The 16,511-nt window shown below is 42.5% G+C and overlaps 1 protein-coding gene across 1 annotated transcript in view; it reads left to right on the forward strand.

Moving 5' to 3' along the window:
- Positions 1–14,694, forward strand: part of LOC109917812 (E3 ubiquitin-protein ligase RNF43) — a 43,297-nt gene extending 28,603 nt beyond the window's left edge. Inside the window, exons 6-9 of the mRNA XM_048612377.1 lie at positions 5,314–5,484; positions 6,052–6,154; positions 6,929–8,521; positions 13,867–14,694. Of these exons, the coding sequence (XP_048468334.1) occupies positions 5,314–5,484; positions 6,052–6,154; positions 6,929–8,521; positions 13,867–13,910 (1,911 nt within the window). The 3' untranslated portion in view covers positions 13,911–14,694. The remainder of the gene's footprint in view (positions 1–5,313; positions 5,485–6,051; positions 6,155–6,928; positions 8,522–13,866) is intronic.
- The last annotated feature ends 1,817 nt before the right edge of the window (positions 14,695–16,511 follow it).

The following is a 16,511-nucleotide window of genomic DNA, read 5'->3' on the forward strand; positions in this document are numbered from 1 at the left end:
ATTTCTGATCCAAACCGCTAAATCACCCTCAATCCCATGCCTCCGTATTTTCTGCAATAGCCTACCATGGGGAACCTTATCAAACGCTTTACTGAAATCCAAATACACCACATCAACCGCTTTACCCTCATCCACCTGTTTGGTCACCTTCTCGAAGAACTCAATAAGGTTTGTGAGGCACGACCTACCCTTCACAAAACCGTGTTGACTATCCCTAATCAAATTATTCCTTTCTAGATGATTATAAATCCTATCTCTTATAATCCTTTCCAACACTTTACCCACAACCGAAGTAAGGCACCTCTGGTCTATAATTACCAGGGTTGTCTCTACTCCCCTTCTTGAACAAGGGGACAACATTTGCTATCCTCCAGTCTTCTGGCACTATTCCTGTAGACAATGACGGCATAAAGATCAAAGCCAAAGGCTCTGCAATCTCCTCCCTAGCTTCCCAGAGAATCCTAGGATAAATCCCATCCGGCCCAGGGGACTTGTCTATTTTCACACCTTCCAGAATTGCTAACACCTCCTCCTTATGAACCTCAATCCCGTCTAGTCTAATAGACTGTATCTCAGTATTCTCCTCGACTACATTGTCTTTTTCCTGTGTGAATACTGACGAAAAATATTCATTTAGCACCTCTCCTATCTCTTCGGACTCCACGCACAACTTCCCACTACTGTCCTTGACTGGCCCTAATCTGACTCTAGTCATTCTTTTATTCCTGACATACCAGAAAGCTTTAGGGTTTTCCTTGATCCTACCTGCTAAAGACTTCTCATGTCCCCTCCTGGCTCTTCTTAGCTCTCTCTTTAGGTCCTTCCTGGCTAACTTGTAACTCTCAAGCGCCCTAACTGAGCCTTCACGCCTCATCTCTACATAAGTCTCCTTCTTCCTCTTGACAAGAGATTCAACTTCTTTAGTAAACCACGGTTTCCTCGCTCGACCACTTCCTCCCTGCCTGACAGGTACATACTTCTCAAGGACACGCAGTAGCTGTTCCTTGAACAAGCTCCATATTTCAATTGTGCCCAGCCCCTGCAGTTTCCTTCTCCATCCTATGCATCCTAAATCTTGCCTCATCGCCTCATAATTGCCTTTCCCCCAGCTATAACTCTTGCCCTGCGGTATATACCGATCCCTTGTGTTTTCTGAAGGGAGACAAAATACAAATCTGTCAGCCTAAGAGTTGTTTAACTGCTTACAATGTGGCTGCAAACTCTCCAGACTCGACGACTGCTTGGTATTCAAAATTAAAATTTGATTCTGTTTGAGAGTAAGGTATGATAGAGACAGTTACAGAATTACAGAATTATTACAGAATTACAGAATCTCTGGGCTATGAGCAGTGCTTACTGTACTAACAGCTCTGGGCTTCAGTTTCATGTTTGTCCAAGACCAATGCCATCGGGTTTGGAAAGCTGTAAAAACCTATATTTTTTTTCTATAAGCTTTGGTACACACTGTAAATAGTTCATACTCTGATTTGATTTGATTTATTGTAGTCACGTGTACCTCAGTACAGTGAAAAACTTTGTCTTGCCAGCAGTACAGGCAGATCATATTGAGCAAGGACATACAGAGCGTAGAGTGCTTAGATAAAGTAAGGCACACAGGTTACAGGCACAGGAGGTGCACAAAGCAAGATTTAACATTATTTGAATTTAGAGAGTCCATTCGTTAGTCTAATAACAGCAGGGAAGAAGCTGTTCTTGAATCTGTTGGCACATGTATTCAAGCTTCTGTATCTTCTGCCTTACTGAAGAGGTTAGAAGAGAGCATTGCCGGGGTGCAACGGGTCTTTGATGATGTTGGCAGTCTTTCTGCAGCAATGAGAAGTGTAAATGGAGTCCATGGATGGGAGGTTGGATTCCATGATGGTCTGGACTGTGCACACAACCTTATGTAGTTTCTCATGTTCCTGAGCAGAGCAGTTGCCATACCAGGCCGTTATGCACCCAGACAGTATGCTTTCTATGCTGCATCTGTAGAAGTTGGTGAGGGACCTTATGGACATGTCAAATTTCCTAAGCCACCTGAGGAAGAAGAGGTGTTGTTGTGCCTTCTTGACCGTTGCATCTGCATGCGAAGTCCAGGACAGGATGTCAGTTATTGTCACTCCGAGGAACCTGATGCTCCAACCCCCTCTCTGTTGATGTAGATAGAGGCGTGTTCTCCTCCTTTCTTCCTGAAGTCAGTTACTGACATTGAGAGAGAGGTAGTTATCATTGGACCACAACACCAAGCCCTCTATCTCCTTTCTGTATTCTGACTCATTGTTATTTGTTATGCATCCTACCACAGTGGTGTCCTCAGCAAACATGTAGATGACATTTGTTCAGAGTTTGTCTACACAGTCGTGGGTGTACAGGGAGTAGAGCAGGGGCTGGAATGCATCCTTGGGGAGGGTTCCAATATTGAGGATTATCGTGGAGGAGATGCAGTTGTCTATCTTCACTGATTGCGGTCTGTGGGTCAGGAAGCTGAGGGTTTACTTGCAGAGGGTGGAGCCCAGACCTAGGTCTCAGAGTTTTGAGATCAGTCTGGAGGGAATTATGGTGTTGAAAGCGGAGCTGTAGTAAATGAGCAGGGGTCTGACATAGGTGTCCTTGTTGTCCACATGTTCCAGGGATGAGTGCAGGGCTAGAGAAATGGCGTCCATTCTGGACCTGTTACATTGGCAGCCTCTGAAAGCACTTGATGATAATGAAAGTCAGAGCCACTGGGCGGTAGTCATTAAGGCACATTGCATGTGCTTTCTTTGGTCCTGGGATGATGGTGGTCTTGAACCAGGTAGGGACTTTGGCTTGTAGGAGGGACAGGTTGAAGATGTCACTGAATACCTCCGCCAGCAGGTCCGCACAGGATTTAAGTGCACGGCCAGGGACTCTGTCGCTTTCCTCGGGTTGACTCCCGGGAAGACTGATCTGATGTCTGCTGTGGTGACAGAGGGAACAGGTGCATTTGGGGCTGTCGGGACAGGTGACACCGTGCCCCTGGCATTCTGCTCAAAGCAAGCAAAGAAAGCATTGAACTCATCAGGGAGGGATGTGTTTTCGTCCGCTATCTTGCTCTGCTTCATTTTATATCCTGTTATGTTGTTTAGGCCTTGCCACAGGTGGCGGGTGTCCATATGGTAGGTTTGGGCCTCTAACTTGGTCTGGAACTACCTCTTGGCATCTCTGCTGGCTTTGCAGAGTCATATCTGGATTTTCTGTATAGGGCTGGGTCTTCTGACTGGAATGCTGCACGCCTTATCTTCAATAGGCATTGGATTTCTGGTTCATCCGAAGTCTCTGGTTGGGAAACACTCTGATTGACATCTTTGGCACACAGTCCTCCACGCACTTGCTAATGAAGCCCGTGACAGTGGTGACGTACTGGTCTCGGCTTTCTGCTGAGTACTTGAATACGGGTCCAGTCCACCGATTCCAACCAGTCCTGGAGAAGCTCTTCCACTGCCCTAGCCCAGCACTGTATTACTTTCTGTGAAGGATCCTCCCGTTACAGTTTCAGCATATAAACTGGGAGGAGGAACACAGCGCTGTGATCTGATTTTCTGAAGTGTGGATGGGGAATGGAGTGGTAGGCGTCTTTGGTTGTGTAGCAGTAGTCCAGGATGTTCGGTCCTCTCGTGGGACAGGAGCCGTGTTGGTAGTATTTTCGCAGCACCATCTAGAGGTTGGACTGGTTAAAGTCGCCAGCCACGAAGAATAAGGTCTTGGGGAATTGGAAGTGATAACTTGACCAAGAAGGAGATGCTCCTCTTAGTTTCAGATTAAAGCACGAGGTGCTTTACGGGATCTTTTCAATTCAATGCTTTAAGACTTCCTCGGAACCAAAAGACACAACAGATGATGAGCATTTAAAAAGGAACAGAGCAAGGGAATGGAAATGGAATCAACCACATGCATAGAAAAATAAATTGAATGGTTTTTAGTATGCTCAGGTAGAGAATGAGAGACGGTCAAAATGATATTCAGAACGGAAAAAGGAAGTGTGGTATGAATAAAGCATATGATGAGGCACTGGGTGTGAACAGCTAATGGAAAGGTTAAAAGGGAATTATGCAAACTGGCAAGAGGAACAGATTGAACTGACCCAGGAGTGGAAGAGAAAAGTGGTTTTGGGTAAAGGATGCAGATGTGTTGTGACTGGAACACGTCCCTAATGTACAACCTACTCATTCTGCACTTACTTGATGACATAAGCATGTCATCCCTATAGTAACTGAAGGTAAACTGGAGCTGTAGTGAAGAGAACAGATTGTTGAAGCCAAAGTTAAAACTAAAAGACTGCTTATATCTCGTGGGAAGATGAGGTCAGTCATAGATTTTCTTTTCCCCTATTCGGTTTGGACCCTCAGCAAGTTTGTCATGTTTCCCAGGCCCTCTCCCCTCTCCCCCATCCCCCCCTGCCCCCCCCCCCCCCCCCGGCCCATCCCTTTCCCCTTCCCCTCCCACTCACCCCCCAGCCCCCTTTCCCTGTCCTTGCTCCCCAGCTCCCTTCCCCAACACCCTCCCTCGCCATCACCCCTTCCCCCTCTTCTCACTCCCTCCCTCTCCTCTCTAGCATAAAATCCCCCATGTCCTCTTCTTCCAACTCAACTGCTCCTCTACTCAAATTGTCACCTAGCTTCAGTGTGATCCTGCAGCTAAATTTATCTGGAAATCTCTCATCCTCTTTCATCTGTTATATCCAAAGGATGCAAAGTTGGGCATATCTGTTGTACCATCAACGTAGTTAGTCATCCCTTGCTAGGTTACATCAAGTGGCATTAGAATGTCTCTCCTACAGCAAAATCACTCACTCAAAAGCAAATGACTCATTTTCTTTATTAAAGGCTGTACTGCTTATAAAGGCAATTTGTTGCAGCTAATTCTTCCAGCCCTGATAGATTCAATAAAATTCCTCATAGTTACTGAAAGCTTTGCACACCTGTGTCCCAGTCTTGACTCTCTAAATGTATGATGATCTTTCCCAGCCCTCAATCTCCCACATTCTCATGTGTAAATAAACACCTTTGAAAGCTGTAGGGCCTGTATAATATAGGAAAGGTGATAACTCTGAATAATTTATTGCTATTATAAATGAATGACTCTTGCTGATGATAATCCAAGAAACCCATGAGTCCAAGGAGTATGGTGTTGCAGCCTGGCTATTCAATTGTGTTGTGCTATTCAACTATTCAGGAAAGAACTGTTCCAACTTCTCAAATGATAGGTTGGGGTGCTCTTTGGAGGTTCAGTGTAGACTGGCTGGACCAAATGGTCTCTTTCTAGTCTATTCTCAATGTCATCCTTTTTCAACAGAATTCCTTGCAGCAGCAGACTATCAATGCGATTAGCCAACTCGCCACCAGACGTTATCAATCACGGCGTCAGTCTCAGAGTCACGAGCATCAGAACAGCTTGGATACACAGAGTAGCAATGTTTCAGAGCCAGTCTGTGCTATCTGCCTGGAGGAGTTTGCTGATGGGCAGGTGAGAAGAATCCATCGTAGATTGAACTGGAAAGGCTGAATAACAGAAATCTTCATTGTCATAAATTGGCTTAATTTCTCATCCTGCTATCTTTCAGTGAATGTTTTTTCCCCAATTAGATTTTTGATTCTTGTTTATGTTACCATGTATTTGTATTTAAAATTTATTTGTACAATATATCGAAACATAGTGAGTTCTGGATTGTCAATGTGCAAACTTCTACCATCTAGAAAGGATCAGATTACTAGTTTGAATTCTGGTATGAGAAGAAAGAACAGTTTTCTAGCTTGCCTTCCTAGTTTGCCTACCAGAGAGCAAGGAGATTTTGATCTTTCTGGTCTTGAGTTAAAGCTATAATAAACCTTTGGTCATTAAATTCCTCTGATTTTTTTTTTAATATCACCTGTTGCATGATGCTCCAGCCTTCCTGAAGCTGATCCAGGATGTTTGGTAAAAGAATCTCACTCACAGTCCGCACTGCTCTGTTAAATAGTTGACTCTCACTGTCCATGTGCCTTGTGTTCACTAGAATGTATTGCTTATCCTATGGTTGATTGACCTTTACAGGATCTACGGATAATTTCTTGTTTCCATGAATTTCACAAGGAATGTGTGGATCCCTGGCTTCTTCAGCATCGCACCTGCCCTCTCTGCATGTACAACATTATTGGTAGGTGGAAGTTCAGAGTTTAGTTTAGGCATTTTTGAGGGAAACAGATGTTGCTGTGGGTTTGGTAAATGGTAAGGGCAGAAATGGCTGGAATAAAACAGTATGATGTAAATTGTAATTTACATGAAACAGTGTCTGTGTCTCTGAAAGCACTGACTTTGGTAGACCTAATATAAGTAGTACCTGTTTCATTCTGAGCTGTACTGAGACAGCAAGTGTGATTTTCACCTTACTAGCTGAAGTGATATCAGAACATATCTGAAATCATGTGGGCAATTTTCAAACAATTGAACTGAGTAAAAATTGCTTTCCTCTCAGTCTTCAACAGCACTGTCTAATGCTGTGGTCAATGTTCACATTTACTTCACTCTCATATAAAGCTAGAATGAATTTGGAGTAAAAGTGGCAACGTTCAAACCTCTGCTGTTGCTGCTGGTGGATTGTGATTAAAATTACAAATGAATAAATGCTAAACAAGTCCAGTTTTACAGCTTTGGTTTGTTGCACAGCCCAATCTTTGAGATGCCAAAGTAAATCATCTGCAAGCACATGCAGGGGTAGAATGTGTTCCAGGTCCAGTTGTAATGAAAATTGTGAGCTGTGTCTAAGTTCACATGTACTCAATGGCCTACCTTGTACTCATTGTTTTATAGACAAGTCCCATTCTGCCATAAAGCTGTAATGGCCCATGAGCTTTAGGAATGTAATTGAAGATCAAAGGAAATATTTGGCCTCAATAGTTGCTAATGGTTCATTATTCCATTTTATTTTCAGAAGGTAATTCTTCAATTCCACAACAGGAAGCTCACAATCGAGCCAATCCAGCTGCTCAACTAAATCAGCATATCCATTTGCTGAGGCATTACCCTGGCCATGCACACCTTCACAGGCCAAACACTGCCATTCCTTCCAGGCCTCCTCGCTTGAACAATCCCAGAACTCCAGGAATGCAAATTGCTCCCCCTGACCATTACTTTGTTACTCCAGAAGTCTATCGTGCAGGATTTAATGCCGTGAGATATGTGGCCTCAAGGCCGCAACAATCTTCAAACTCACATAGGTGCAACTATCGTCATGCTGATGGCCAAAGAGTTTTCTACAGACACCAGAGACCCATTACTGTACGAAAAGGCCCACCATGGCCGGACCAAGTTCTTCATCACCGATGTCTGCATAAACCTCCCTGCTGGCCGCAGCAACTTTCAGCATGCAATGCCCCACCATCTTCACATCATTCGAAGCCTAACTGTACTCCTGATCATTCGCAGATCACCAGCAACCATGACAACCACAGCTTCTCAGGGGACAGTTTTGGTATTAACTGTTCAGTGAAAAGTGGATACCTGGCAGACAGCCCAGGTAGTGATTCCAGCTCAGGTCCTTGCCACTGCTCCTCCAGTGATTCAACACTGGACTGCACAGACATCAGCAACCAGTGTACTTATGGGAGCCAATCAACTTTCCGCAGCTCTCTGAGCAGTGAGTATGATCCCCTTGTATACTGTGGGGTGGGTGGGGAAACTATGAAGAGTTCATCCTTTGAAGTACAGAGACCCAGGTCCATGGACTCAGTTAATGGTCCTCTGGAAGACCATGCGTTTAGCCACACTCACTACCACCATCATCGGCACCATCACTATGGCGATGCTGACCCAAGTCCTGAAGGAGCGCAATGTATGAACCCTGGCTGGAGCTCAGCAGAGAAGCGGGAAAACAAACAGTTGGAGGAGTTCATGAATGATAATGTACACTGCCAGCCTGAGGCAGAGTTCAGCTGCCAATCCCAGTACACTGCTCATTCTGTCCAGTGCCCCTACATGGGGCAGCACCTATTACTTTCCCCTGGACTTTGCCTTCCTGAAACATCCCTGCAAACTATGGATGGGAAAAAGAGAAAGAGTGAGGTAGTTTGTGCCAAACCAGATCAAGTGCCTTCAGAAAATAAATCCAATCGGAGCAGCAACAGGAGGAGGCGAAGGAGGAGGAAAAGAAATTTCCAAATGGATCAGCCAATAGTTTACTTCCATCAGGACTGTGATACTCTGGAGGACTGTAGAGTACATATTCATTATGGGAACCATGGGAGGCAGTGCCATCTTCCAAATGTTCAGCCATCGGTGCCAATCCCTTTAATCCTTAACAATGGAGCCTCTAATGAATGGAGTTTCCCATTTTGTGAGTGTCCTAGCTCCCTCTGTCAGCAACGACTGTGTCAGGTTGGTTCTGAGCCACAGCTGGCAGAAGAGCAGTACATGAACAACAATGAGCCACGACACACATTTCAAGAGACCTATACTGAAGGATATCGTGATGGAGTACAATTACAAGACGAGTCCTTCCACTGCCAGACAATCCCTAACAATCCAGGTAGATAAGAGTGCATGTATTCCTTTAGAAGAAAGACAGAAATATTTTTGATTTGCCAAAAATAGATTATTGTCTGTATGACATTTTCAGCTTGTAGTTTTTTTTTCTGGAAACAGCTTTAGAAGGGTAGTGAACCACAGTAATGAGGCTGTTTTGTAAAGGAGTAGTGCAGTAGTTTCCATGTGGTATGAAGAGTCCAAGGAAAGTGTAATAAGGGAGCCCAAGGTGCTAAATGCATTGAGTGGCTGGGGGAGATTTTAGCAAACCGAATAAACATCGTAAGTATTGTCAGTGATTGACTATGCATTTTTAATACAATTCAATACAGCACTGGAACAGGCCGTTAGGCTCACTAAGCCTGCGCCAATTCCTGTTCCTTATTTAGACCTGCTACGTATTGCCCATACGCAGTTTCTATCCTTCTGTTTGCCTCCCTTCCACGTGTCTATCAAGATACGCCTTAAACATTGCTAACATGCCTGCTTCCACCAGCTTCACTGGCAGTGCGTTCCAGACATCCACCACCCTCTGTGTGAAAAACTTTCTCCTGCACTTCTCTCTTCAACTTCTGCCCTCTTACCTTGAACTTGTGCCCTCTTGTAGTTGAACATTCCACTGTGGGGAAAAAGCCTCTCTGACTATCAACCTTATCTGTGCCTCTCATAATCTTGTAGACCTCTATCAGGTCGCCCCTCAGTCTCCATCTTTCCATTGAAAACAATCTCAGTTTATTCAACTTCTCCACATAACTCCAGACTAAGCAATATCCTGGTAAACCTTCTCTGCACCCTCTCTAAAGCATCCACATCCTTCTGGTATTGTGGCAACCAGAGCTACACACAATATTCCAAACGTGGCCTAACTAAAGTTTTGTACAGCTGTAACATAACTTGCCAACTTTTATATTCGATTCTCTGGCTGATGAAGGTAAGCGTGCTGTATGCCTTCACGACCCTTATCTACCAGTGTTGCCACTTTCATGGATCTTTGGCCCTGGATGCCTAGATCCCTCTATATCTTTGCTCCTAAGGGTTCTGCCATTTATTGCATAATTTGCACCTGAATTTGATCTTCCAAAATGCATCACCATATATTTGTCCAGATTAAACTCCACCTGCCATTTTGTTGCCGAAATCTGCAATCGATCTATATCCTGCTGTATCCTTTGACAATCCTCCACACTATCTGCAACTCTACCAATTATGGTGTCATCGGCAAACCTACTAATCAGACCACCTACATTTCTCTCCAGATCAGTTATATATTTTACAAACAACAAAGGGCCCAGCACTGATCCCTGCAGAAGTTACTGATTTCCCTTCCAAAAAGCACCCTTCCACCACTCTCTGTCTTCTGGCATTGATTAGAGAAATGCATCATTTGTGTTTGGATTTTTGTCCCTTTCAACAACGACAAGTGACAGCACCTAAGGTGTTACCCCAGCACAGAACCTCGTAGTGGGAGGGAATTCCAGAACCTCATGCCTTAGCAGAAGACAGCACGGCCATAAATGGCATGATGATTAAAAGAACAGAATTCTGTGAGCCCTTTGAAGATTGTGGGCTGAATGAGATCACATGATATGTAAGGGGCCAGATCTTGAAGGAATTTGAAACCAAGGATGAGAATCTTAATATCGAGATATCGTTTGCCAAGAACCAGTGTCAGTCAGTGAGCACTAATGCAATAGGGGTAAATGGGAATTTATTTGATTTAGGACCTGGGCAGCAGAGTTTAGAATGACTTCAACTTTGCAAAGCATAGAATGTGGGAGACCAACCAAGAGTGCAGGGAATCATCGGGTAACAACGGGTATCGATGAATGTTCAGATTCAAGGCTGAGAGAGACACCTGTTTAATCAGTAAGAGGGTTATGGGGAAAAGGTAGGAAAGTGGAGTTGAGGATCAGCAATAATTTTATTGAATGGTGGAGCGTACTTGATGGGCTGAATGGCCTACTTCTACTCTTGCATCTTATGGTCTTATAGCAGTCCGTCTGGTTCTGTTGAATGTAGAAATGGGTGATCATAGTACTGATGCAAAAATTTGGTCAGATGTTCATTTTGGGGTGCAATATGACACCAAGATTGCAAACAAATTGGTTTGATGTCTGACTGTTGCTAAGGAGATAAATGGAGTGGATAGTTAGTTTGCTTGGAGATTGGAACAATGGCAGTGGAATTCAGAACATATTTCAGTGAGAAGCCTGAGGGAGAGATTCCTGCAGAAGTCAGGTGGATATTATGCTTAGAAAGCAACATCTTTCTAGTGTAAAAACAGAGCTTCATTTCAAGTCTTTGTAAGGGAGGGATGTTTTGTCATTTTAATGTATTTAATATGTCATATATTGTACAGTTAATTATTTTGTGATCTTACTTTCTCAATTTATGCTGCTTGCCTCCATTTTAAAACCTTGAGAACATACTAAGATTTCAAAAGGCATTAAAATGGTATTAGGAGTATAGATTACAATTTTCAACTTGCATTAAACTGAATCACAGCCATGAACCAATCATCATCCATTCTGGCGTCAGATTTCTGAGCTGACAAAAGATTGGTTACGTCTTAATTAGTGGTTCATTGATCCTGCATTGTACCTGGAACTCTGGGTTTACTGTGAGCATGTTAAAAGTCTAATAAATGATTAATTTTAAGATTGAGCAAGAAATAAGGGCTCGATTGGAATCTGCAATTCTTCATGTCATGAGAGTCATGTTGGGGTAAAGACACCAAAGGAATCTAGGGAAACAAATGATCTGTTCTGGGCTTTGTGTGCATGCTGGTTTATTGTACCAGTCAGAAAATAGACCACTCTGTTCATGTAAGAGTACTAGATAAAATGAGTTTGAATAAACTTGGTTCTTTGTGGGCACAGGCCCAATTGGAACAAAAGGAATTGTCCATTTTCAGTGCCACTTGACATTGAATTAATCCTGCTTTGATGGCAATCCTGCTTTGATGGCACACCAATGAGGAAGGAGTGATTTCTCAATCTGCTCAATCAGCTTTGGAAATGTAGGACAAGGTAATGTAGAAGCAATTTTACTCTGTAGCTCATCTAAAATTATCTCATAGGATTTTTAGGGAGCATACCTCAGGATGTGCCTTGTGCTTCAGGTGATCTGGGAAGAGTTTAAGCTGACACTACATCCTTGAAAAGCAAAATGCTTAACCTCCCCACACTAAACCCCTCATCAAATATGTGAAGGCAATTCACATCAAATGTGTGTGACAGAAATAATTAGCTGCACCCTAACATTTGTTACACTTTCCTATGGTATGGCATGGACAATTCTTCAAAAGTATTTAATTCCTGCAAAGCACATTGGAACTGTTCAGTGATGTGGTAGAGTGGCCATTTTAAGTGTGACGCCAAGTCAAAAGTCCATTGTTGGCATACATACCAGAAAGCCGCTGGAGAGGGTTCAGAAGACATTTACCAGGATGTTGCTGGATATGGAAGATTTGAGTTATAAAGAAAGGCTTGGATATTTTCACTAGAGTATAGGAGGTAAGAGGTGACCTTATGGAAGTTTATAACATAATGAGGGTTAATGATAGATAATAAGAGATAGAGTTAATGATAGTTGTCTTTTCCCATGGGATTTCAAGACAAGGGGGCACAATTTAAGGTGAGAGGGGAGAGATTTAAAAAAGACATTAGAGGCATATTGTTTACACAGAGGGTGGTTCACGTGTGTAATGAATGTCCTGAGGAAGTGATGGTTGTGGGTACAGTTGCAACGTACAAAAGACATTTGGATAAGTACATGAATTGGAAGGTTTGAAGGGATATAGGCCAGAAGCAGGCAGGTGAGACTATTTTAGTTTGGGAATATGTTTGGCATGGACTGGTTGGACTGAAGGGTCTGTTTCCATGTTGTATGACTTAATGACCACGGTGAGATAGCTTTTGCCTTCTGGAGTATTTCATTGCTGTAGTTCACCTCAGAGAACTGGTGGACATAATGGTTACTGCTGCTACTTTCACAATATCTGCTGTGCCCTTCATGATGAAATAGGCAATTATCAGTGACTCCAAAAATCTCACATAATGAATGTCCACTTGGGAAAGTACAGAAGAGCTTCTGTGACCAGGCACTGTTCTCCTATTAATCATTGGGGATGGGGGTGGGGGCATTGGCAGGGATATGAAGACAGAAAACAATAAATTTGTGCCCTAATATTTGTATCAAAGATTACCTCACTGAGCTATCAATCTAATATAATTAGTAACCCCCCTCACAATTATTTCTTATCCACGGGACCCAAGTTCAAACCGATCCACATGAACAACAACATTAATAAAGCAACTCATATTAACATGTCTCAAAGTGCTTCATGGAAGACTTATTCAACAAAATTCAAGAAAACCACATGAGGTTAGAGCAGGTAATGAAAAACATGGTCAGGGGTAGGTTTAAGGCACATTTTAAATGAGGATAGAGAGCTGGAAAGTGAAGATTTTTAGGTAGGGAGTTTCAGAAGTTAGAACCAAGCTGGCTGAAGATATATTCAACAATTTTAGAGCAGTGAACATCTAGTCTGCTACAGAGCATAAACTTTGAGGAACACAGAAGTCTCTATTCCTAAGACTAGTTGAGTAACTCTCTTCAGTCGACTGGTTGTAAGATTCCTGCGTGTAGGTGGTTTTGGCAGTACAGGTCCATTTCCACATGAAAAGGGTCCCCACCACAAAATCACCCTTGCAGCAAGAATATATCTAATGTAGGAAGTGGAAACATGACTAGTGCTGCAGCCAGAGTAGTCTTATGTTGGGGATCTTTACTCTGGACCTAATGTGTGACTGTGTGCATCACTGGCAAGACCAGAATTTGTTACCCATTCTGCTTGCCTTTGAGAAGGTTTTGGGAGCCTTGTTAGAACCTTGATCACTGCAGTGCATTTTGCATGGATACATGAATCATGCATTAGGAATTGAACATGAACTGTGTTACAACTTATCTGGAATACTTGACGCTAACATTGTATTGTTGAAATGAATAGTTCTTTGTTCTCTAGAAATTACATACTTCATCTTTAGAAAATATTTGCAGAACAAAATTTCATCATTTTTGTTCCAGCATACTGATTATGCTCCAGTTCAAATTAAGTGTAAATGTGCAGAATCAATCTTTGCTGTGTTTTAACAAGAGGATATTTGCTTATCTGTGCAAATTTTCCTCTCTTGTTACAAGATTGTTTTTGAGATTGAGGTCAGCAACTCTTAATTCAGGATACATTATCCATGTTATATAGAGCTTTCAATTCAGCTGAACAGAACAATTCATGTAAAGCACTGAAAGTTTTTCAAAATGCCTGATGATGTTTTTCTATCCAAGTAGGTTCAGAATCAAATGTGGAAGAGATCTGTGAAGAAGCTGTGTAGCTAACTGGACACAGAAAGCAAGCCTGAAGAAGCATTATAGCTGGCAGGACAAAGGATACAGGAGTGAAGAAATGGTGAAGCCAATAGGACGAAGGGCGTAGGTGTGAAGAAACACTAAAGCTGGTGGGATAACAGGGTGAGGATGAAGAAACCAAGTAGCCGGTAGAGTAATGCAGGAAGTGTCAACATGCCATGTAGCTGGTGAGATGAGGTGTTCAGATGGCACAATAAAGTTTAATGGAAGATGGATCAACATGACAAAGAACAAATTATTTCAAAGTTTGGAATACTCAGTCCAGGAACATGAATCTTCAGAAGCAGCTCTTCATGGTATTGGTGCTTATTATTCATTGCCAACTATCTACTTCACCAGAGACATGGGGGTATCTGTATGCCTTCCATTTGATTGGAGAATTGAAGGGCTTATTGATGGGTCTATTCCAAGTTGTCTTTGTCTTCCAAAATAGCCCAAGGTATAGCAGACTCCCAGCACTTGTGACTCAACCCTGACTGTCAGATAGTAGGAGCACTTAAAGACAAATGTAGCCTTATGGGACCTTGTATTTACCAAGGTTCCTCAGTATATTTTGGGTACTTTGAATTAAGAGCAAAACTTTTTGAAGTGTTGTATTATATTTGTATAGAAAGACATTTCATTATGGTAATATGTTCTTAATATATTTATTTACTAATATATTTATCCTCTGCCAGGGTATGTAATGTAAAGTGCCTTATAAATGATCAGTGCTGTCACTAACTTGATGGTCTGACCCTATTCAGATTATGCTCAAATAAATTATTTTCAATTACAGAGATGTTTGAATGATCTTATGTGACATGATTGTAGCTAGAATGCAAGACTTCACAAATAGGACTTGCATCAGGTCTTTGAGCTTACCAAAGATGGGTTATATCTTAATTAGTGTTTCATTGATGCTGCGTTGTAAGTGGAACTCTGGGTTTACTGCGAGCATGTTAAAAGTCTGATAATACATTATTTATTTTAAGAGCATATGAGAAATCAGAGCTGGATGGGAATCCGCAATTCTTCATATCATGAGATAGACTTGCTATGGTAAAGACATCAAAGGATCTAGGAAACAAATTAAGAAATATAGGAGTTCCAGAATTTTGACCCAGTGACAGTGAAAGCTTGGCAATATAGTTCCAAGTCAGCATGAATTGTGAACTAGAGGAGGATTTGCAGCTGATGACATTTCAGTTGCTACTGCTCGTGTTCTCGGTGGTAGAAGCCACAAGTTTGAAAGGTGCAGCTGGTTCTGGAGTACAAGTTTTTGGTATCTTTGTGGCAGTGTTGTCAACAGCCATAGCCTTAGCTGTGCCCAGTGTCTTCAGTTGTTTCTTCATTTCACATTGAGTGAGTTAAATTGTCTGAAAACTTAAAGCTGTAACAGTGGCAACCACAGTGAGACCAAGGTAAATTGTCTACTAAGTGCTTCTGTCTGAAAAAGGTTCCAAATGCTTTAGTCTTTTTTGCACCAACCCTCAGCTGCACTATCATTGATGTTGGGGATGTTTTTGAGCTGTCCCCTATGGTTAGTTGTTTCGTTGCTTATGACCAACTATGAATATACCAGGATTACAGAGCTTTGATCTGATGTGATCTGGGAACACTTATTTTTGTATTGTATGCAGATTCTGCTTTCTAATGCACTTGTACTGCTATTGTTGTACTTCATCAAGTTGGCGTTTTATTTTTCAGGATGCCTGCTATTGCTCTTGCCATGCTCTGACATTGAGACTGTGTCAGATCTTCGGCTTTACAGTAATGGCAAGTGACGAACCATGAAGTTAAAGGTGGTGACTGAATTGTTCTGCTATTTTTCAGAAGAAAAGAACAGATTCTGGCTGAATACATGAAGGAGAAACTAGAAGGATGTATTTATTGTGTTTGATATGGGATCAGTGGTGCATTGGGAAGGTTGCCGGAGAAGAATACAGAGGACCAGATTAATGCATTGGAGACATTGGGTCAAATCTTATCAAAGCATCTGGTGGAAGTTAACTGCAGATATATTAATTGAAGCTAGGAGCTAGACTCAGTGATGGTGACCACGACAGTATTGAATTCTTCACTGATATCCTTCAGATAAGGAAATCCGATGTCCTTCTCTGCTTCGTTACTTGTTACTCCAGATGCACCACAATAAGCTTGATCATTAACTGATGCCTAAAATGGCCCAGCAGGCCACCAGTTCTATGAATCAAGGACCAATAAAATCAAAAAGGAATAAAGCCAGACAGACCATTTGTCAACAGCCTGGGCCCAAAAACTGCAGACAGCTGATACTGCCAAATTCTCCTCCCTGATATCTATGGGCCTCTGCCATAATTGGTAGGTGTGCCAAAGAATAGTTGAGCAACTCCACACACACGAGCTAAGTTTAGAAATTTAAATTTGCTGTTCCTGCCCCTCACAGCTCAGCTCCAGAGTCTGCCCTCACAGCATGGATTCAGGGAAGGAATGCAGCAAGCCCAGAAGGTTGACAGTAACAGAGTGGTCACGACTGTAAACCAGGGGGTTGGCAGCAAGGTAGAAAGTTGGGAGTGACAGAGGGCAGCTCCATAAAGGCACTGATC

This window comes from Rhincodon typus, chromosome 26 (genome assembly GCF_021869965.1).
Source record: "Rhincodon typus isolate 14 chromosome 26, sRhiTyp1.1, whole genome shotgun sequence".
NCBI classification, from domain to species: domain Eukaryota; kingdom Metazoa; phylum Chordata; class Chondrichthyes; order Orectolobiformes; family Rhincodontidae; genus Rhincodon; species Rhincodon typus.